The sequence below is a fragment of the Corvus cornix genome, chromosome 2, assembly GCF_000738735.6.
Source record: "Corvus cornix cornix isolate S_Up_H32 chromosome 2, ASM73873v5, whole genome shotgun sequence".
Taxonomy (NCBI): Eukaryota; Metazoa; Chordata; class Aves; order Passeriformes; family Corvidae; genus Corvus; species Corvus cornix.
This window is the reverse complement of record NC_046333.1, coordinates 31,149,589-31,172,651: the sequence shown is the minus strand read 5'-3', so window position 1 is coordinate 31,172,651 and position 23,063 is coordinate 31,149,589. Positions and strand designations below refer to the sequence as shown.

General features: G+C 39.4%; 1 protein-coding gene across 1 annotated transcript in view; it reads left to right on the top strand.

Annotated features, from left to right (window-relative positions):
* DCLK3 (doublecortin like kinase 3) overlaps positions 1 to 19,849 on the top strand; it is a 30,750-nt gene extending 10,901 nt beyond the window's left edge. The window contains exons 2-5 of the mRNA XM_039549348.1: positions 2,450 to 4,338; positions 12,376 to 12,508; positions 13,404 to 13,571; positions 14,530 to 19,849. Coding sequence (XP_039405282.1) covers positions 2,450 to 4,338; positions 12,376 to 12,508; positions 13,404 to 13,571; positions 14,530 to 14,726 — 2,387 coding nt within the window. The 3' untranslated portion in view covers positions 14,727 to 19,849. The remainder of the gene's footprint in view (positions 1 to 2,449; positions 4,339 to 12,375; positions 12,509 to 13,403; positions 13,572 to 14,529) is intronic.
* Positions 19,850 to 23,063: the final 3,214 nt, after the last annotated feature.

The following is a 23,063-nucleotide window of genomic DNA, read 5'->3' as shown; positions in this document are numbered from 1 at the left end:
ACTTGTGGCTTTTGTCAAAGTGCTTTTGGCTAGGAATCAAGTCAGTTCAAAAAGAACAAAACATTCCTGTATTGTTCTTTATAATGACATAAAACTGCTCTTATTCCATTAGTTACAGAATTAAAAAATAAACTTGGCTTCTCCTTAAGGCTTAGCCAATTTAGTGAAGAAAGGAAACATAATTGATGCCTGGGTAATTGAAACAATCAACAGTACAACCAAGCACTTAAAATCAGTGGTTTATAGAAAGGTATAATAGCAGCATGACTGGGAGGAAAATAATCTGTGGGAAAAGTCATTATTAGTGCACCATTGTTTTTATGTTGTACCAAGATTATAAGCAGTAAAAATGTCACTCACAATTCCCATAAGCAAGATAAAGCTTTGATGACAGTGGGTACGCAAGAACCTGGAAATGCTGATTAAATTCAGAGCTTCATCGGTTCCTGGTAACTAAGATGTTGTGAAGTAGATTTAGATTTCAGAGAACTGTTATTGCAGCTGATTTTTTTTTTTTTTTTTTTTTTGCCTCCATTCACAGCAAGCTTTATTCTGGGTGGAATGTAAACACATGATTGTTGAAAAATCACTAGCACGTATGTAGTCATCTTTTGATAACAAGAGATCATCCTTAAAAAGCAGAATGAAGACAGAAATAACTTGTACAACCACCAAGCATTAGTCACACGTAGCTCTTATATAATGCTTACGTCTTCAATCAGCATGCTGGCAGCTGGGCTTCTTTGTAATATTTGTTTGGAGAAGAAGCATCTATCTCATTTGGCAGGGGAAGAAAATGAAGCCAAGAGTTAAGGGACATGCCGGGGGGCACACAGCGCTTAGCTGGTGAGAGTATTACAGCTAAGGAGTGTCCATCATCCTGCATCAAGCAGAGCCAACAGCAGAGTGGATTCTGTAACAGTGTCTCCTCATGTGCTTTCCACACTCAAGCCCTGGCCTATTGGGTATTTTTTGAGGCAGGGCAAGTGAATGCTGTGTTGCAGCACTTCTGCAGTTTTCCCTTTTGTTTGTTGTTCTAGGTGAGGAGGCATATCTCTTCTTCACTCTATTATCCCTTGATGGAAAGGGCAAATAAAAATACATAGCATGAAATACTGAAAATGGCTTTTCTTGCACTTGAAACCCAAAATGTAGTAGGCTTGAGCCTAACACCAAGAGAAATGCTGATATGTGCAGATTTTCTTTTGAGGATTTGCCCACTGCACTGTAACTATGCAATCACAGTAATGTATGAAAATGGACATGATTCTCTGGGAGATGAGCCATTGGTGTACAGAAATTTCCTTGTAATGGTTCAGTAACCATTTTGGCTGTTTTCTTTTGCATTGGTACTGTTAGTTCATATATATTGAAGGTTTGTTCCCAACTGAAGAGCAAGGCTATTAAATGGAGTTGGAAACATAGTGTGATCTCCTGAAAGTTTACTTCTTTAGCTGAAAATAAATGCATTGTAAGCAGGTTTTAATCATAGCAAGTACAACAGCTCACAATACTTTCAGGGGACGTTTTTGTTCTTAGCTTATTGTTGATAGACATTATGTTAGAGCTTGGTTTGTCCATAACCATATGTTATGTTTCTGTTTTTCCTTTTCACAATTACACGTAACAAATGGTGCCATTTTCTTTGATGATGTTCTAAGATGAAATGTCAATGTCTCCAGAGAATACTCGGAACCTTGTGCGATTTTACATAATTTTTAGAAAAAAAAAGTCAAACCAAAGTATTGAAAACCATGACTGCAATTATCAAACAAAACTAAGATGGTCTTTCTTTAAGACAAAAAGTTAAGTTACATTACTATTAGATGACCTATAAAATTGTTGTAAAAATTACAGCAAAAGTAATGTGTAATTTCATTTATTTAATTTGCTATAGAAGGTCCAGGGAAAATGAAGAAGAGATAATTATTTATAAAAATGTAAGGTTGCACACAGAGTGCCATCTGGTAGTAATTTTAAAACACAAGTAATTAGTTTATTTTACTTCATGCAGTGTAATTGTGGTACTTGTTGCCATGGGGTTTATAGAGGCCAAAATTGCAATTGGGTTCAGAAAAGAATTGAGTGAGTTTATGGGAGATATATTAATAAGAGAATGCTAAACAATCTGGATGCAATTCTGCTATTCTTTGAGGATTTCTGAAAGATATGAAGGTTTAGAAAAAAGATCTGTTTGTGTTCAATATTATTACTTTTTTAATGATATTCCCCTGTCACAAAATTAATTTAAATTTTCTCACAAACTTGGCAATGTTTGTAGTTGCAACTATGTGGAGATACTCCTTAGTGGTAGTTAAAAGTTCTTTATGAGCCTTGAAGTCACCTACCCCTACTCTCTGAAGTCACATGCACTGACATGTAGAAAACTATTGCTGCAAAAGGTCTGATGATGCAAAATAATTGATAGCCTGCTTTTTGTTTGCCATAGGACGCCAAGGCTTGTTGGACCATTCACCACACGATGCAGGCTCAAAAGTAAAAGAGAGGAAACTACACGGGACTTGTCCTCCTGCTGGTCGTGGAAACTATGGGAAACCGTGTTTGGGTGAAAGCAGCCACAGGTCCTCATTTTTCAGTCCCCGCAATGGTTTTCACACGATACATTCAGAGCACAGTCCTGTGAAGCCAAGGATAATTACAGTGGTGAAACCTGGCGGCCGCACGCTCAGGAGGATAACCTTGCTTCTCAACAAGAGATCAGTCCAGACCTTTGAGCAGCTGATGGCTGACATTTCAGAAGCTCTGGGATTTCCTCGTTGGAAGAATGACCGTGTGAGAAAGCTGTACAATCTGAGAGGCAGAGAAATCCGAAGTGTTTCTGAGTTCTTCAGGGAAGGTGATGCGTTCATAGCTATGGGAAGGGAGCCCCTCACTGTGAAGGATCTGGAAGTGGTATTACAAGAACTTTATCCTGAAAATCCTTATGCTTGCAGTGCTGCCATTCAGCAGAATGAGGAGCAGTCCCAAAAACTGAAGAGCAGGCTGTATGACAAGGCCTCGAAAGTAGACAGTGGCTTTGATGAGACAGAAATGACCAAGAACTGCAGCGATGGCTTGTCTTCCCAACTGGTAGCTGGACACGAAGGAAAAAGTCAAGCCAAGACAAAGCAAGAGGAAAAAATGAGAACCAAAAAAAAGTGGACTAGAGAGAGCTGGAGTGGTGAGCCTGGAGTGAAGCCTTCTAGAAAAACACGAGAAAGTGAAAGATACCTTAACCATGAGAGGAGTTCTGAGGAAGGCTTAGAAGAGAGTTCGGAGGAGGTGCTGAGGTGTGAGAAGTGCGAACAGGAAAGGCAGGCCAGAGAAAAGTTACAGAGGGAAAGGCAGGCTGAGGCCTCGTTTGAGAACAGAGACTTGAACGCAGGTGCATGTCAGAGGTACCATGTAGAAAGAAATGCAAAAGTCAGGAACTGCCGAAAATCTTCTGAAAATTGTCTGGAGGGTGAGGAAGTTGGCTGGAAAGATAATGGCAGTAGGAGGATGTGGAAGCCGCTGCACAGGATTGTTAATGAAGGGCTGGAGAAGCAAAAAAGGAGCATTGAGAAAGAAAGGGATGTGGAGAAGCATGAAAACCATGGGAAGGAAGTAGTAAAAATCAGGAAGAATCCTGTAGAAGGGCTACAGCTATCTCATGAAGTGAAGGAAGATAATGGAAGTAGCTGTGTAATGAACCAAAGCGGTTGGCTAAAGAAAGACACTCTGAGGGATGCTGAGAAAATGTCTAAAACACATAGGGAGGGCAGAGAGGGACAAAGGTCTAAAGAGGAAGCTGTCAGAAGAGAGGGGAATGTCACATGTAGAGAGAGTGACATGACTCGACGAGAAAAAACAGGGGAGCGCAGAGTGAATAAAGAAGACAGCAAAGCTCAGGGATTGGAAAGCACAAGCCGGAGGTATGCCATTAAAAGCAGAACTGATGTGGAAAAACACTATGAGATTGGCAGAACTATTGGGGATGGGAACTTTGCAGTGGTGAAGGAATGTCGCCACTGTGATTCCAATCAGATCTATGCTATGAAAATTGTTGATAAATCCAAACTGAAGGGGAAGGAGGACATGATGGAAAGTGAAATTCTGATTATTCGGAGTCTCTCTCATCCCAATATAGTAAGCTTAATTGAGGTGTATGAGACAGAGGCTGAGATCTACCTAATCCTGGAGTATGTCCCAGGAGGAGACTTATTTGATGCAATCATAGAAAGTGTGAAGTTCACGGAGCATGATGCTGCTGTCATGATCACTGACCTGTGTGAAGCACTGGTTTATATTCACAGCAAGAACATTGTCCACAGGGACCTAAAACCAGAGAATCTTTTGGTAAGTATTGTCTAACATTTGCATATGTGCAGGAATTGAATTTATTTTCCTTTCAGTTATGGTTTTCTGAATTGTTTTAAGCAAATCCCATGCAGAAATAATGTGCCGTGGCAGGACTGTTTGGAAAAATGGATACAATTTTGAAGTGAAATTACAATTGCAGTTTGCTTTACATAGATCTGCTGTGCATTGCAGATAGCAGTGGTTGCAGAAAGGTATTCAAGTAAAAATTATCAGGGGTAGCGAGCATTTGTATTTTTCAGAAATCAGACCTGTTACTTAGCATCTGACTTTTAGGTGTCCAATGATAAATCAAAAAGCATCTTCCTTGCAGACTGAAATTTATTAAAATTGCTGATTTATCTTATTTATTTGTTGGACTTTTTGTCCACTGCATTTGCGTGTCTTGCAGACTGCTGTGCTAGTCCTCTAGTATAGTGATTTCTATCTTGTGACAATTTATTTTCTTAGAAGCAGAATTATTATGCAGTTGATTGAAATAATCTGACAGTAAAATGTTTTGGTGAATACAGCATTAAAGTCAGCTCAGATCATAACTTCATGCCAAAGAGACAAATTCTTGTTTCCATCACATTTCTGAGGCTGCATTCTTTGCATGCAGCACTGAAGTCAATTGAGTTACTCACATGTGTGAATATGCATAGAAATGTTTGTAGTATTGACACTCTACAAGATACCCATTGTAGAACTGTAACAGTAAACAACTCTCCCTAAGTTGTGTTAGCTGTGTGTTACTGTCTTGTATTAGGGTTCCAAATTTCCTGAAAAACAGATAAATAGCAAGTATTTGCCAGTCTCTAACAAATTGGATTTGATCAGCTTTTGTGGAAGATCATGGTTAGCCAAACAAAGTAATAGATTATTTAGTCCTGTGGGCCATTCAGTGCTTTTAAGAGAATTAATTTTGCACAGAGATCAGTTTGAATTTCTGGAGAAAAGCAGCAGTGTAGCCTCAAGGACAATGCAGAGGTTGCACAAGGCTGGGCTGGAACGGTTTAGCCCAAACCTTTTAACTAAGCAATAGCATCTATACTAGGTCCTGCTATGAATCTTGCTTAGTTTTGTGAAAGTCTTTGGTATGTGATCTCTGTGTAAACAAAAGAATGAATGCAACTGTGAATGCAGTGAATGCAACTGGCTGGTTTGCAGGAAGAAGTGGGCTTGTAGGCCCTGCCTTTGTGGTTCATTTGCACAAAGTTTGAACAAAACTTCACTTAAAACTGCATGGCTTTTTCCGGAAGCTGGTTTTCCATTATGAACCAGGTCCTCCTCCTTCTCATTTGCTGAAAATAAGCTAGTGCATGTGAAACACCTGAGATCTGATGCTTCATTTCCCTCTATAATACCTAATCATCACAGTGATGTAGATAAGCAAACAAGGGCAAGATAAAGGTCTGTTCTGGTTGTTTTCACATTTATTTCACAGAACAGCAAAACAAAGAATGCTGGGCAGTGGCAGTGTTGTGTAGCACTGAAATTATCATGTTGCCCATTCTGAAAGTCAGAATACATTTTTCAAGGACAGAGCAGCTCCCAGACTGTAGGTATTTTGTCACAAGAACAGTGTTACCTAAGCACTATGGGAGATAAAATTTTACCTGTTCTAGTTTCACCTTGCTGTTGATTTTCTGTGCACACCTGTATTAGATACCATGTGCACAAAGCATCCTTTTGAAAAGCAAGTCTCTTCAACCATGCAAATGAGTTTATAAGCTCTTGGTAGTATTGGATAGGTCACCTGCTATCTAATAGGTATTCCTACAAATACAGGCCATTTGAGCAAGATTCTGGGTTTTCTTGCTTTTTAGTGTGCTGCCTCTATCTCTTTAGAGTGGCTGGAGCAGAAAAGTAGGAAGGAGAGCTGCCACTAATCTTACCATCAGCCAGTGCTGAACAGCAACAAACAGTATTGAAGCAAATTTTGTGGGTTCATCTGCAGCTGGTGGGAGTTGAAGCACAGTGCTTCAAGTTCTAGCATCCTGCAGAGATGTCTCTGTGGGATACCTCTTGTTATACTGAGGATGTTTAAATCTGAATTGTTCTACCTAGACTTTGTACACAGAGGTCAAAATACAGATATGTACTTTTAGGCTGTTGACTTGTTTGTCCTACTTTGGGTCTTCTTTTGGTCAGGTGAACCTTGTAATTTCTTTATCTACTTCAAGCAAATGGGAAATGGAAGGGAAAGGATCCTTGGTCTATTTTACTAAGGAAATGTGTATGTCTACTCTAAACCTGCTTTGTGTCAGAATCTAACCCTGTTCCTAATGACTTATAAACATATTGGCTAACTGTCATAAGAGATGACAGAGAAGCAGCAATCTGGGAAAAAATACTTCCATAAGTTTCATGAAAATAAGCAATTGGGGAAAGAAGGAAAACAGTTTCTGTCCCCACAGAAGAAAAGGTAGAAATATGCTTTGATGTCTAGTAAATTGTAAAATTATTGACACAGGAGAAAGTTGGAAACCTGGTTTAATTATTAGTTCACTGCACTTCAGTTTCTTTTACGGAACTGTCCTCTAGTTATAAACTTCTGTACCAGGCCACCATAATCTTTTCTGCTTTTTCCCCTCCCTCTTTCACTACTGTGTCTTCCCACATTGATCAGGCTCCTTGCAGCATAGCTGCGAGGCAGAAGGGTGGTGACTTGCGCTACAAAAACAAAATCTGTTTGACAGCTGGTGTGAAGACAGCTGCTACGACTCCCTCCCATCTGCTAACAGAATCACCTCATTTAGGACTAGGTGTTCAGCAAGAAAACCTTTGCTGCCAAGGATGGGCAATGTGGTGTGTTTGGTCTCACAAATGAAGACAGTCACTTCTTTCATGCTATCTCGTGGAGCAGGATTTGCTCTCAAGGTTTTTAGGAAAGGGACAGATTAACTCTACAGCTGCTGGCATTTCTTCACTTTTGAGTGAGAAATTAATGCCCAAAGTGTGGTGGTGTTTTTCCAGGTTATAGCTGTAAAAGAGACAAAGTCACCCCTTTTTAGGGGGAAGGAAGGGGGCTGTATTTGTGGTTGTGTACTCACCACCTTGTACATTCTCCTCACATGCTAATGTGATAATTGTTTAACACTCAACTTCATAAATGTTATAGCTTTTTATGCATTTGAGATTACCCCCCTGCCCCTTTTTCTGTCTCTCAGGTTTTCATGTATATATGAGAACTTCAAGTATAGCTTTTCTGCCCTTGAACTTTGTGACACTATTTATGTATATACAAAGCACTGTCCATTTTCCCACAGTATTTACATATATACAAAACACTGCCAGTTTTCCGAGTTCATGTGAGGCAAACTCCAGGTTAACCACTTACCTGTCATAACTTTCAGTATGATAAACCTACACAGGGAATTTTTTGTAAGCTTTTTCACAGAGATTCTTCTACTTAGCAGCAAGGGATGTCTGAAACTCAAATGTGTAAGCAGTAGTTTTTCTTAAGCTCTGTCTATTTCCAATGTACAAAATGTAACATGGGCTAACTGGCTTTCATGATGTCCATAAGAAGAATCTGTGCTACCATATGCATGTGCATACAGAGAAATACTAATGTTGTAAATCATCATCCTAAACACACTGATGGATTTAACAAGGTAGATACGAAATCAAACGAGCATTAAGTACTGGGAGTCATCCATGGACAGGAGAGAAGGCGAAAGATTATTTTTTTTCCGTTCTTTGAAGGTGAATTTGGCCTTATATTGTAATCTTCTGGTTGTATGGCTGGGATAGCTAGAAATCCTCAGACAATATTCTAATCATCTGTCTTTGAGAAGATGGTGAGCAGTTGACTACCTTTAGTGCAAGACCACCAGATGCTGGCGTGCTTTGCAGTTGAAGGACATAAGTATTTGTATGGCCTAAATTTGCTGTCTGTAGAAAGTGTATCGAATACTGGTCTTTCTTACCTCGATGAAGTCTATAGGCAGGCAGCACTATTTTTGCTTTGTTCTCACCCCTGCATGGAATACATACTGTAGATGTCAGAGGTTAGATTTCTCTTGAGCAGGTTGTACGTTTCTGTAATACTGCCGTGAGGAAGTAGTCTGGCCCGAGGAACGATTGAAAATAACGTGAAGCTTTTGTTTCTACAGTGAAGCATATTTGCATGCTCAAGGTGATGCCAGGTGATGGAAAGGTAGATGGGAGGGTAGGAAGGGGATGAAGAGAATGCTCTGGGCTGACTCTGAATTGTTCTGAGCAAAAGCATTAGTGAAGCTGCTGAGAAGTTCTGGGCTGAGGGTTTTTAGGCTTGCTGACAGGTTACATGCTGTCTCTGAAGAGATTGTCACAAAGCTGTGAAAATATACCCACCGTGCCTGCTGTTCCTACCTGCTCTGTTGTTAAGTAAAATGAAAGCGCGGTGGTTTTGTCCTGAAAGAACAGATGGTGCAGTGTTGCCACCTTGTGCTGTAATGGGAGATTAGGAGTCTGGCATCAGAAAAGAAAAAGTACAAAAGTACAACAGTCTCCTGAAGATTTTGGGACTGGGATTAAGGCCAGTGTGTTCTCCACCCTTCCCACCACCCTGCTGTTTTCTAAAAATGTATATGAACGTTTTAGTATTGTTTGTCTTAGCACAGTAGCATGCAGGGTAGTTGAAATTCCATACGACATACTTTTGTTATATAATTTTAAAAAATATATATAGAATAGGAAAATAAATTCATGCTCATACTTTCATATTGCATATAAAATTGAGCCTTTCAATTGTGAATTTTTGTAACATCTTACCACTATTACCCCTATTAGAATATAAATTCTATAGATAGATGTTCTAGAAAGCGAGTGTTACCTTTATAATTTTTTTTGCCATTTTCTTCAGTTTGTGTCCACAGTGCATGATGGCAGAAGATTGTCACATAGTTGCCTAATATAATAGAGAAAATGGCTGTGGCATTTTAGCTTCTTCTTGCAGAAGTTTTGACTTCATGGTTGTAGTAAACTTTAATTTTGGTTTCACACTGAGGAATACTTTTTCATGGAAGAGCAGCAAAAAAAAACACCTCAAAATGTTTTGCTTAATCAAAACTAGAAGAGTGCACAAAGCCACTGCTGGTTCATGGACAACTTGTTGTCCCCTGGGGCCTCCTTCTCTGCAGAGCTGCTTTCCAGCAGGTCAGTCTCCAGTCTGTACTGGTGCCTGGGTTATTCCTGCCCAGGTTCTAGACCCTGCACTTGTTTTTGTTGAATATCAAAAGGTTCTGTCCTGCTTGTCTCTCAAGTCTGTTGAGGTCCTTCTGAATGGCCATGTTCTGGGACATCGGTCACTCCTGCCAGTTTTGTATTGTGATTTTTTTATAAAGAAGGAAAAAAGGATTAGTAAGCTATACTGTATTAGTTTGTATTGTCTTTTTTTTTTTCTTAAAAAGAAATAAAATTCTACCAAAAAGTCCAAACTCATTTTGCTTAATCAAAATTGGATGAGTACTTACAGTTTCTATAAAGATGATAAATGGGGACTAGTCAACTGTAATGTACAAGAGCAAATTTCATCCCTTCTGTGTCCTTAGTTATCAGGTGATAGAGACAATCCTGAATTTTTGGCTTTCTTAAGTGGTGTCTGATGGCAAAGTATGAGGTTAAAGCATGGAGTATACCTGTCACATTATATTCCAGTTTGTCCATTCAAAACCAAGTCCAGGTTTCCTTGGCTTTTTTGTAGACATTTTAGCTGCTGATCCGTTCCCCATAGTACCAGAGACAAACAGGTTTTCATTTAAAGGAAATTAATGACATTTTTTACCTCTCAAAGAATATTTAAGTGTCAGTCACTAGTATAAAACACACTGATTTTTAAAATTATACTACTGCATTGTCTATGACTTGGCCTTTGAATATAGAATCATAGAATGGTTTGGGTTAGAAGGGACCTTTAAAGGTCATCTAGCTCAAACTCTTGCAATCACCAGGGACATCTCAACTAGATCAGGGTGCTCAGGGCCTTGTCCAACCTGACTTTAAATGTTCCCAGGCATTGAGTATCTACCACGTCTCTGGGCAGCCTGTTCTGGTGTTTCACTACCCTCCATAAAACATTTCTTCCTAGTATCTAGTCTGAATCTACTGTCCTTCAGTTTAAAGTTATTGTCCCTTGCCCTGTTGCTGAAGGCCCTACTAAAAAGCCTGTCCCCATCCTTCTTTAATTATCGAAAGGCCACAATGAGGTCTGTCTGGAACCTTCTTTTTTTCAGGCTTAACAACCACAACTCTCGCAGCCTTTCCTCACAGGAGAGGTGCTCCATCCCTCTTTCCTGGCCCTGCTCTGGACTTGCTCCAACAGGTCCTTTTCCTTCCTGTGCTGGGACCCCAGAGCTGCATGCAGCACTGTAGGTGGGGTCTCACCAGAGCGGAGCAGAGGGGCAAAATCCCCTCCCCTGCTTTGCTGACCACATTATTTTGGATATGGTTGGCGTTCTGGACTGTAGCTGTACATTGGCAGCTCATCCCAGTTTTTCATCCACCAGCACCTTCAAATCCCTCTCCGCAGGGCTGCTCTCAATCCATAACCAAGTCTATACTGATACCAGGGATTGCCCCAGCTCAGGTGTAGGACCTGCACTTGTCCTTGTTGAACCTCATGAGGCTCAACCTCTGGATGACATTCCATCCTTCAGACTCATCACTCAGCCTGGTGTTGTCTGCCAGCTTGCTGAGGGTGCGCTCGATCCCACTGGCTATGTCATTAACATATTTCATTTCTTAAAATAACCCTTCATTAACTGCATTATAAAGTAATGCTAAAGACCAGTGCATACAAAATTAGAATTGGAAAAAGTGTTTTGACTACTTGCCAGGTGGATGTAGGAGATGAGAACTGCTGAAAAGGCCTATTTAGGAGGTCAGTATACATGGACCTATTTCTTCAGCTCTTGCTGTGTGGTGACCGCTACTAATCTAGTTTCAGAGCAGCAGGTAGAGTAGCAGAGTAATTTGGAAAGAATGTAAAGCTTTTGTTGGTTTGTTTTTTGTTGTTAGACCAGTATGATGGAGATATACTTTTCATGTGTCTTGGTTTTAGCTGGGATAGAGTTATTTTTTCTTCCTAGTAGCTGGTACAGTGCTGTCCTTTGGATTTAGTATGAGAATAACATTGATAACACACTGATGTTTTGGTTGCTGCTGAGCACTGCTTACCCTAAGTGAAGGAGTTCTTAGTGCCCCATGCTCTCCCAGGTAGCAGGTGTACCAAATGCTGGGAGGGAGCAGGGCCAGGGCAGCTGACCCAAAAGCATATTGCACGGCATGGAACATTATGCTCAGTAAATAAACCGAGGAGAGTTGGCCAGGAGTTGCTGGTCTCTGCTGGGGGATGGGCTGGGCTGAACAGTTGTATTGTGCAGCACTTGTTTTACTTGGGTTTTATTCCTCTCTCTTTCTCTTGCTCTCTCTCCCCCCGCCCCCCTTCTCATTACAGTTGTTACCATTCCTACCATTGTTATTATTATACTTCTGTTTCATTTATTAAATTGTTCTTATCTCAACCCAAGGTTTTTTGGATACTCCTTCCCATCCTGCTTTGGGCAGAAGGGGGATGAGTGACTGAGCAATTATGTGGTATTTGGTTGCTGTCTGGGGCTAAAATGCAACTATAAAATCAGTGGTTTACCTGGGCCCTTTACATTTAAGCATAAAGATGTCCACAGCATTCTTCTTTGCTTTCCTAGGGAAAAAGAACCGTTTATTTTCTCAAGAGGAAATAATAATATTTAATTGACACTTGGCTATTTTTTGTGTTCCTTCTATTAATTTCTTGGAAATTGCAGTGTGCCAGAGTTTGTAGAGCAAAGTTTTCTTTTTTCCATAATTGCTTATCCTCTTAAATAGACCCTCTTAGTATATGGGGGGAAAGAGCCATGTTCTGAAGACTGTTTCCATTATTAGTACTATTATTAGAATTCCTTTCTGTTTAATTTTCTGCTTCCTTTATATTTTGCTGTTTTAAAATGCATCTGGATTAAACATATATGTATATATATATTTTTTTTTTGTTTGTTTGTTTGGGTATAGGTTCAGCACAACGCAGATAAATCTACTACACTGAAACTGGCAGATTTCGGCCTTGCAAAGCAGGTTACAAAACCCATATTTACTGTCTGCGGAACACCAACGTACGTTGCTCCTGAAATACTTGCTGAGAAGGGTGAGTGTATATCTTTATAATTTGTCATAAATCTTACAATTATGCTGGACTTTCTAATAATGGAAATAGTCCAGAATGTTTCAACCTACTGATACATCTTTTCAGGGTAGGAGGTTGGCTAGCACTGTAATTTGGGAAAGCAAACCTGTTAGTTTCTAACAAACACAAGCATGACATCAGTTATATTTTCACTATTAGTGTCTGTGCTAACACTGACTTCTAAGCAGATAAGCCATAAAATATCATAGATAATGATTGCTAAAGTGGGAAAATGACCAAAACTTCTGTTGCAACCTAAGAGTAGCCAGCCCCATTTCATTACTGTAATCCAAACAACTTTCCAAAGCCCCTGATGCTGCAAAATCATTGTGAACATGTATGTTAAATTTATGTAACTATCCAAAACATGCTTTTCATTACAAGGAATTTTGAAGATTTCATCTCCAAAAGGATTCAGACCTGGAAAGAAGTCAGTTTTGTTGGTGACTCAAGCAAATCTATTTCTGGCTTTTGTTCTGCGGAGCTGGGTTGCACATCTCTAGTTATATCCAATTTCAATGGAAACTTGGCAGTCTTAGCTCTTTCTTGAAGGGAATCTGAGGATGACTATTTTGGAAATATGTGCTGTGTTTTCTCAATTAGTCTCCAGTTGACACTGGCCTTGTGAGACGGTGTTTGTGAAACATGTTGTGGAAAAGACAGACTCTGTGAGAGCTGTAGCTAATAACGGGCAGCTTGTAAGCGTGGTGTACCAGCCACTTATTCTTTTTCTGACCTCATCTTTCTGAGCAGAGATCCTGTGTTTCTTTTTCATTCTATTTCCAAGAAGCAGTTCTCTTGCAGCTGTGAGTTTTCTTTCTAAAACAAGACTTACCGTTTGTCCCTTCTTCCTTAGGTTATGGACTTGAAGTAGACATGTGGGCAGCTGGTGTGATCCTTTACATCCTGCTCTGCGGTTTTCCCCCTTTTCGCAGTCAGGACCGTGATCAAGAGGAGCTGTTTCAGATCATACAGCTGGGTCACTACGAGTTCCTATCCCCTTACTGGGACAATATTTCTGCAGGTAAGATTCTGCATTTGTAGCAGATCTGAGAAATGGCAGTCTTCTCCCCTGAAGTGGGAAAATTTTTTTTTTCAGGGGAGTGAGCTTGATCAGCTTGGGGTGTTTTACAGGTCTCTCTTGTGTGAATCTGTGCTTTAAATGTAAATTTAGTCCTCTGGTAATATAGATGGCTATGTTTCTGCATATTAGTTCTGAATGCTTTAATGGAGTCCTTGATTCTTCCCTTTCTAGGAAAAAGCAAGGATTTTCCTCATCTTGTTTATATGTCACTGCAGAAAAAGGTGCCAAAATAATCTCAAGGGTTATGTTAGATTTTAAAGATATTATCAAAAATCTCAAAAACTGAGAATGAGATCCTTGCCCTGCAGAACACAGTGTGGATTTCCTATTGACAACAATGGGGTCTGCACGTAGTAGTTTTGTACTTCTTACAGGCTAGTACAGTGTCTTTTGTGCACTCTTTAAAATCAGAAACCCTAAAATTCTTTTACACCCTGCGTACAATCTTTTAAAGAACACATTCCACAGCATTTTACAACATTTATGCTCCTTAAAGGAATGAGATACCCAGTGCCCATTCCTGTGAATGTGAACACTTAGCCTGATGCCTTCAGCATGCTTTTGAGATTAAATTACCCTCACTTTCTCGTCTTTCTGAAGGGGAGAATGACATCAGTCACGGAGATTTAATATCTCCTGTCACTAATTCTAACGCCAGTTGTTAGAATAGCTCCTGGGGATAGTCACAGAAGTCATGGTAAAACTAATGAAAAAAATAAGGAGGACATTTTTTGTGGGTATAACTGTCACCATCACAGAATGGGTAAGGCTGGAAGTGACCATGGTGGGTCATGTGTTTCAAACACCCTGCTCGAGCAGGGTCATCCTAGAGCATGTTGCACAGGATCATCACACCACTGTGCTTCACCCCTCTCTCCTTTGCTTTCTTTCATAATAGCAGCGAAAGACCTCATCACCAGGCTGTTGATAGTGGATCCCCAGAAGCGCTACACAGCACGGCAAGTACTTCAGCACCCCTGGATCAGAACAGCTGGGAAAACTAACAGCAGGAATTTGCAGAGGGAAGTGACAATAAATATTGAACGCCATTTCCGGGCCCAGCGCCGAAAGGAAGTTACTGATGGGGACACATGAAATCTTTCAAGCTCATTTTGTCTTCTTTTTATTGATTAATAAATCATTTATGTTTTCTTTTCTAAATTAATTGGGAATTTAATGTGTAGCTGTTGGTGGCTATTGCCATGCCTCTTTTTTTGATTCTGAGATTCTGAAGGACAAAGATCAAATTCACATCCACCTCCTCTGATGTTACTTGGCAGTCTCTCTGTTGAAAGCAGTGGGGACTAGATAAATCCTGGAGGGTGTCTATTATTTTTCTTTAAGTACTGATTTGGGCTTTTACATCTGTTTAAGATGACAAATGTTTGCTTCTGTGACTGACACTAGTGGTGAGTCTTCTCTCATCATTTTTGTATGGTATCTTCGAGGAGTTTTGTGTTTGTAATGTTTTCAAAATAGCTGTCTGCATACACATCCTGCACTAATTCTTTAAACTGTCTTTTCACTAATTCCTTCTGGCCACAGAGAAGGAAGAATAAAAAGTGCATCTATTCTTTAGCTGTAGGATATATTAAATAAGCAGCCAGATACTGTATTTATTAAGTTGTGAGGGAATACAAACCCTTATTGACTAAATCTGATGTTTTATGATGTCTCCCTTGGCAACCTATTTCATTGCTTGCTCAGGATAGTAGATGGTAATAGATGGTACAATGTTACACGGTGATGGTGCTGTGTAGTATGAGTTCATTTGTCTTGAAAAGGGGGAAGATATGGCTGATACCTTTTCAAGATTCTAATAATAACAACTTTCAGAGAGGTTTTCTTCCTATTCTGGGAAGCAGGAAGTTAAGCGATTCTAAGGGCACTTTGCTTCTTTCCCCAAAGTCATAATGATGGAATGATAACTCATGCATTTTTCCATATTGAGATTTTTACCCCTTGGAGACATCCATGTGCATCTGTGACTTTTCTATGCTGATGGAGAAGAAGAAGCTGGGAAACTGTGAGCAAAGTTAATACTTGCCCTCACCATTTCCCTTTCATCAACACACTTCCCAGCTGAATTGCTTTTTTACACTTTTTCAGTGTAGTTTAGCAATTGTTTTGCTTGCTTGGTTCGGTTTTTTTTCATATCTTGTCCTCCCTGTAGCCTTTTTCTCCTTGCTTCCATGAGAATAGGCAACAGGATGAAATTAGACTAAAATCCCACTTGGGGAGAAACAGCTTGTTGGCTATGGAAAAGTCTCCCAGGGGAAGTGTCAGATGCTCTATTGCATGTGTTTTTAATATTTTTATTGGATGCAGTTTTAAAGAAATCCTGAGAGGAAAAAATACAGTCCAGAGAGGGGCCATGACCTAGAACAGCTTTTGAATCTCAGAATTTTTGGTTAACTAATTAAATTCAAAAAGCACATGAGTTTTCCATTTTATAATTCTTTGAGTTCCATGTGCTATCAAATAATATTGATGTTGGAATATCAGTGGTGTTAGCATTGAATACACAGCCTGTAGAAATAAAGGAGGGTATTTTACACTTGGAGAGCTGCTGCTCTGCCTGTGTATTTCATAATGAGAAATGTCAGAAGCATTTCAGAATCAGTGGAACATTTTCACAACTATATGAACCAGAATATTATTTTTTGGTGAGTGCTAATATTTTGTGTGAACTTGCTGAATAACCAAAAAGTGTAGGGTGCTGTCATCATATTTCTGTTTCATCTTGTGACTGTTCTGCTGCAAGAGTTATGTATAAAAGTAGAGATCCCTTTACTCTTAAAGGAGAATTGCACTTTAAATTGAATTAGCTTATTTGTAATACTTACTGGAATAAGACTTGCTGTGGAGTTCAAGAATTGGTGAAACAAACCAATCAAATCTTTACTGTATGCCCAAGTAGTATGTCATACTTCTACTTTGGCGTCTCTGAGTCAGGAAGACTTTTCCAGAAAACAAAAATGGATTTAAGTGCTTCCCTGAGTTAAGGGAAACTAATATAACCTAATATTATAAAAGTATTACATAGTATTTGAGTACTAGTAATAATGTATCCTCTGTTAATTTAAGTATATTTTGAATAGGAAACTGTGGAAAAATGGCTTCTGATGTGCAATATTATATTTTGTAATTATCTTATTTTTAATATAGTTGTTTAGGAATAAAGTCTGAAGTGACTAAAAGTATTTAATGAGCAATGAATCTGAAAGTTTGGAGATTGTGTTACAAGTTGCCTTTTTCATCTCTAAGAACCTGTCTGCAGCCTTATTCATAGTGCAGAAGATAGAGAAATTGCTTGTAATGATTATAAAAGTAGTTATTTTTTCAATTATTTTGTTTTTCTTTCAAGTTCTCTGTGTTCCAGACAGGCTAAACGTGGACTGTGCCAGGTAGTCACTGCACGGCACCTGTAAGTGCAGATGCTACTGTGGCAGTGCTGAGGCTCTGGTTTGTCACTGTTGCTAACAGACCTGTGGCATTAGGCCCTCCTCCTTCAGGCTGGAGGCTGAAAAAGCTTCCAGGTGCTTCTCAGGGTTTTTACTTCCTTCTTTCTGTCTCCTACTTTGTTATTCCTTCTTTTCTCTTGTTGCTTCCAGTGTTCTTGCTCTGCCTCTGTGCTGTCCTCAAGAGGCCAGGTCCCCAAACTTTATAGTTTAAGTTACTTGTAGCAATGAAAACCCATATGATTTTGGAGAGCTCAGCTTCAACATTGCTTGCTGATGTTGAAAGTAATGTTAGGCAGGACTCAGACAAAAAATGGTGAAAATCCTCTGTCATCTTCTACTGCCTTTTCTCAGGCTTTTGTCTGCCCACTGTGTGACATTCCAATGCAGACCTGATCTTTATGCTCTTTAAGGTGGTTTCTAATATATGAACCATGTTCACACTCCATGATTGAGGATTATCACTGTTCTTTGTTTCCTGATATTTTTCTAATGTATACTCTCTCCTTGGGTTTTGGAGTCATCTTCCCCTTAATGTTTGCATTTCGTGATTGGTTCCTTTGTCTACAGTAAGTCTGAGAAAGCTCAAAGCTGGGGGAGAATACAGGCTCAGAGAAAATTCTTGCTGATTTCTTAGGAAGAGGAAATATCCCTCCTTTCCCTTCCTGAAGTCTTTGTTAATTAGACTCTCATATGGCTTTATATTCCACTGAAAATAAAACAAGTTATAGTGTCCTCATCTCTTTAAATACTAACAATGAAGAGAGTGAAAATATCAGCAAGAAACACCCCTCCCCCGTCCAAGAGCTAAGTGCAAAGAATTAATTAATATTGCAGACCTCAACAGGAAAGTTCCACTTCCAGAGGATTTCCTGGGTCTAAGGCAATAGGGTCTAAGGTAATAGAAGGGAAGAACCTGTTTATTTGCTGCAAGCTTTAGCAAATCAGCTGAGTAGGAATCCTTTTATGCCTCATAAAAGGTGTTGGTTGATTCCTAACTCACACTGGAGGTCCTAATCAAGTTCTAGTTATTCCAGGGTTATTTCTTTACCATCTGGTATTGGCTATTCAAAATATATTCTCCTTTTAGAAACCAGAGATTCTCCATCATCTTTAACCATTGACTTGGCTCTTCTTTAGTTGGTTGCAGCTTTTAAGCATACTTGCATTTTTTCATGCCCTAACTGTAACATTTCTCAGACTTGAAGCAAGCACAAAGATCCAAACATATAGAATGAGTCATCAATATTTCATTTTGTAGTGAAACACGTGCCTAATAGACAGAATTGGTTTTTTTAACCTTTCAATATTATGATGTTATGTTATTTTAGGGTCAACACTTAAAATCACAGTCAAGGCTTTCAACTACAATAGTTACAAAAGGGGCCACTAAAGGATAGTTGGGGTTTTGGTAAGGAAGTGCTGTTCCCCCAGGTCAGCCAAAGAGTACTGTGAAGCATTTTGAGTATCCTTAGAAGCCAGTGTTACTAGCTTTGTGCATCATAAACTTTCTTTGTTTGGAGTTTACTAACATTTAATCCAGGCTTTTAGTGATTGCCTGTGACTGACAAACTAAGTAGTAACTCTCTTTAGTGGCGTGCTTTCCACTGTCTGAAGATAAAGTGGTCCCTGTATATCCCTTCCATTTGCCACAAAGGTCAACTTCTTCAGCTTCCCCATATGCTATTACATTTCATTGGTCCTAGACTTCACCTACATATTTTCTATCACCTGTCATCTGCCTACTGTCGTTGGCCTCTTATCCCCTTGGATGACTCCCATTATTGAAAGGTGTAGTGAAATCTGCACATATTAATATGTTTTTCTTCAGAGAATTCTGGCCTTAGAAATGGGAACGAGCAAAAATTTTTGGAAGTATTTAGGCATCTGAAACCGTGCAAAAGACTGGCGTTTCACACTGCACCGTGCATAACTGCCTGAAAATGAACAGTGGGAATTTGGTTGTTGCTCTTATATTTAGTCACCTAATATTTAAAAATGTGTGCCCAGGAGACTTGTGATTGAAGCTTGGCAGTACAGCAGAGACTGTTTCCTCTGAGACAAAGACACTTTAACTTCTTTTATTCAGGGACCTTCTTAATCTAAGTTTGTGTAGCAGCTGTGTAGAATAGTTGCTCTCAAACACCATCAAATCTGCCACCTCGCTTCTGACTGGCATTATAGGTGGATTTCCTGTATCTCTGTTACTGCAATTTTTGGCTGTAGGGTGATGGAGGGATAGTGGGATGTTATCCCCTGAGCTTAGGCCTCTTGGGTTTTGGTCCTCTTGTTAAAGTGAACTTACTGAAGTCAACTGCTTGCTTTTCTGCAAGTACCAGATTTGGGGAGGTATTCAGACTGTTTGAAAATACAGTAAATTTGCTGTGCTTATAAACTGATCTTCCCAAAGACACTTTAGTATCACTGAAATATTTTTCCTATAATTTCTCCTGTCAGCTAGATTTCTTTTAATTTAAGCAATGTAAGGGAAATGCTTTTTGTTTCTGGGCATGCATTTTTCTGTCTTTTCTAAGTCCACTAGTAATACTTTACTGTTGACATTCTTGCTCCTGAAAGGAATTATGGGCACTTTAACTGGGCTGACAGTGTATATTGGCACTGTTTGTTCTACAACATGGTTCATTTGTAACTAGGCTGAAGGTGTAATTTTCTAAATTAAAGTACATTGTAGACTTCAGCAGAAAAAATTGTTATTCCTTCCCCTGTACCTCCAATAAAGGCAAATGATACAGTGAATGTTATGTTTCAGTTCTTTCCAAGGAACTGGGAAACAACTGTGTGGCCAAGTATTTTGAGCTTGGTGTTGGGTTTTTTGTTTTGTTTTGTTTGTTTGTTTGTTTTCTGGCAATGTATCTATTTGGGAAATACTTGTTTCTAAAGGTTTTCAACTTCAGTAAGTATTGTGTGTACCTTCATTTATGAGTAGCAGAACCCATTCTGCTGCTGCAGTCCTTTGAATACTTACAGATGTGTTTTTCTTCGCTGCTGCATGCAATCCTGAGACGCTGCCTGAGACAAGCCCGGAGGCAGGCAGGCGTCACTGCAGACAGCCCTTGGCAAGCGACTATCAGCAGGCAAGGACGAGCCCCTCAGCTCCAAGGGGCGAGCTCCAGAGTAGGTGGCAAGCACGTCGGTGGAGATGAAAGAGACAGAGGGGTCCTCAGTATGGGCTACAGAGGTCACGGCTTATTCCAGCGCAGTGAAGGGTCCAGGGACGAAGAACAAGAAACACAGGAGGCTCCAGGGATTTTATACTCGAAGGAATTGGGGTGGGGACTGAGGCGATAACCAGTAGGGAAGAGCGAGGTGGGAGGAGTCCATGGGGAGTTAGCCAATGGGAAGTGCTTGTAGGAGGGGCAACAGGGAACAACAAGTGGGGCATCGAATAACATAGAACTTTCCAGAACTAATACATAGTCAACTAAGGCGATAAATATTCATTAGGCTTATACATAAAACTAGGAGGGGAGAACAGTAACCAATCAACTTGAACACAAATTAAGGAAACTAAGGATTACAGGGACTTGCCCTCACCACGGAGGTTATCTTAAACATCAGTGCCTGACCACCAGACCTTAGATTCTGTTGTTCTCTCTGGGGTCATGGTGGCTACAGCCACTTGCACCACAACATAATCCCATTAAAACCAATACAAATCTTTGCAGAACTGGAGCTGAGATTCATTTTTACCACCATTTTTGGCTCTGTACTGCATTAGTCATATATGCTATGATGCTAGAGCAATGATGACAAGCAGACCTAGCTTCATTGAGGCTTTATGCACACAGGACTAATTTCTCCCATCAAATCTTTTTCTGTAAAATTCAAGTTTGTTTAGAAAAAGATTTGCTTTCTTTGTGGAAACAGGCATTCTATTTGAAATTGAGTTGCTCGCAAAAAATGGCTTTTTCAAAGGAGACAATATCTTAGTAGCCTGTGTATATTTCAGTTCTGTTATTAAAATGGTATTTTCCCACAGGCCTGCAGTATAATCTGAAGCAGTGGAAATAAAATTGTGTCTGGGATATTGATGGTGTTTTTTAAGAAGCTACCTTCTCTGCATGTGAGCATGTGTGATAAAGTGGCTGGCAGTGAGAAAAGTTTACTGTATATTGGTCCTTAAAGACATCACAGCCTCCTCATTACTCTAAGAATAACTGTAAACTCTTTGGAATGACTGGCTTTTATGATAATCACACAAATTTATTGGACTTCATTTTAACAATTTGTATAGGCAGCTAATTAAATCTGATTTAATGCTTTGCTGTTAGGAGGAATTTACATGTGTTTCCTGTGTCAGAAAGTTAAAGGCAGAGTCCAGCAGTGCAATAAATTTGTGTGATTATCATGAAAGTCAGACGTTACATTTTCACAGAATTTTTTCTTTTTAGATTAGAACTGTTCATAAAGAGCAACTGGAAAAACAGAAAAAGTAAAGCTAATAACCTTAAACTGTCATTGGAAATAGATTTTGTTTTCTGAATTCAGAAACCAAAATGAAGAGCTGGAAGCATTTCAAAAACCAGAGAAATACAGGAATTATTCCCAGAGTGTTTCAGCATTTCCAGCAATAAGAATATTTGGTGCAGTGAGAACATGAAGTACCTTGGTAGGGCTGAGCAGGTGCTGCCATAGGAGCTGTGTGAGATTGCTAGACTGAATAAGGAGTGTAGCTGTGAAAAAGGGGTGCTCCTTATAACCACTGGAAAAATGTATTAAATCATAAAAGGTTATTCCTGCATTGTCATTGCTCTCTTCATAAAGCTTTCTAAATTTCAGTGACAACCACTGTGCTGTAAGAAGGCACTTCCCATGAAGAATTGCAGCGTAAAACATTTTAGAGAATGTTTAACATAAAGGATTTCAGAAATGAAGATAATTTTCCTAGAAATGGAAGTGTGTGATTGTTAACCACTATGGTAAGTTGTCAAGAAAACCTTATTGCTGGATTTTCAAAAAGAGTTCAATTTTGTGATCCTAAGAAATTGCAACTACACAGCTTGCAATGTTGAGAGTTTCAATGACGTTGCACTGCTACAGCATAAAAACTTATTATTTAATAGCTCAGAAGAAACCTTTGTGCCTAATGTAAGGGTAGAACTAAATGGGTTGAATAAATCTTATTAATTTCAGCTTGCCTGAAAACATACTGGCCAAAATACTGTTCACTTGGTGAGTGATGGATGAAAAATGTATTACTGACCAGTGTTTCCAATGGAAGCATAAAATTGTGTTCCTGAAAATGGAATCCTGTTGGCTGTTTGGCTAAAAGCCAGCATGTGTCCTGGTAAGGTATTATGTCTTCAAATAAAGAAGGAGGGAGAGACACCATATTAAATAGCCCGTTGTGATTTGAAACAAACAAAAAAGATTCTGAAAGAAAAAGGAGGGAAATAAGAGGAGGAAAAGCTGAAGGAAAATATAACTTTCTTTCAAAATGTTTTATTTTGTTAACTAAATCAATGCTCTAGACAAATCTAGCAGGATTTATGAGTGAAATGTCTTTCCCTTTGCTCGTGTGTAACATTCCCGTGGTGGTTCCCCAGTTACTTCTGTGTGTCTGGGAATAGCTGATTCCAAGCAGATACTATAGCAACCACTAGATTATCTCACCTGGATCATAATTTTCTAATGACAGGACAGAAGAATCCCTTAAAAGAAATAAAAGAAAAACTGCTCCACCATGTAAGTAACTTTGAGCAATTATTCATCCACAGAAGAATTTTGTGGAAGTTTATTTTTACATGCTTTCATAACTCACATAGTTGATGTTCAAGGGACGAAAGTTAGAGCTGGATGTTAGAATGTGACAGTAATAAACTCTTCCTAACAACTGAAGCCTTACATAAATTATTGGCTAATAACTGGTAAGGTTATAAAATCAGAATATTCAAAAAGCGGTGTTTAGGGACATGTGGTGGCCGGTGAGCCTACGGAACAAGACACAAAG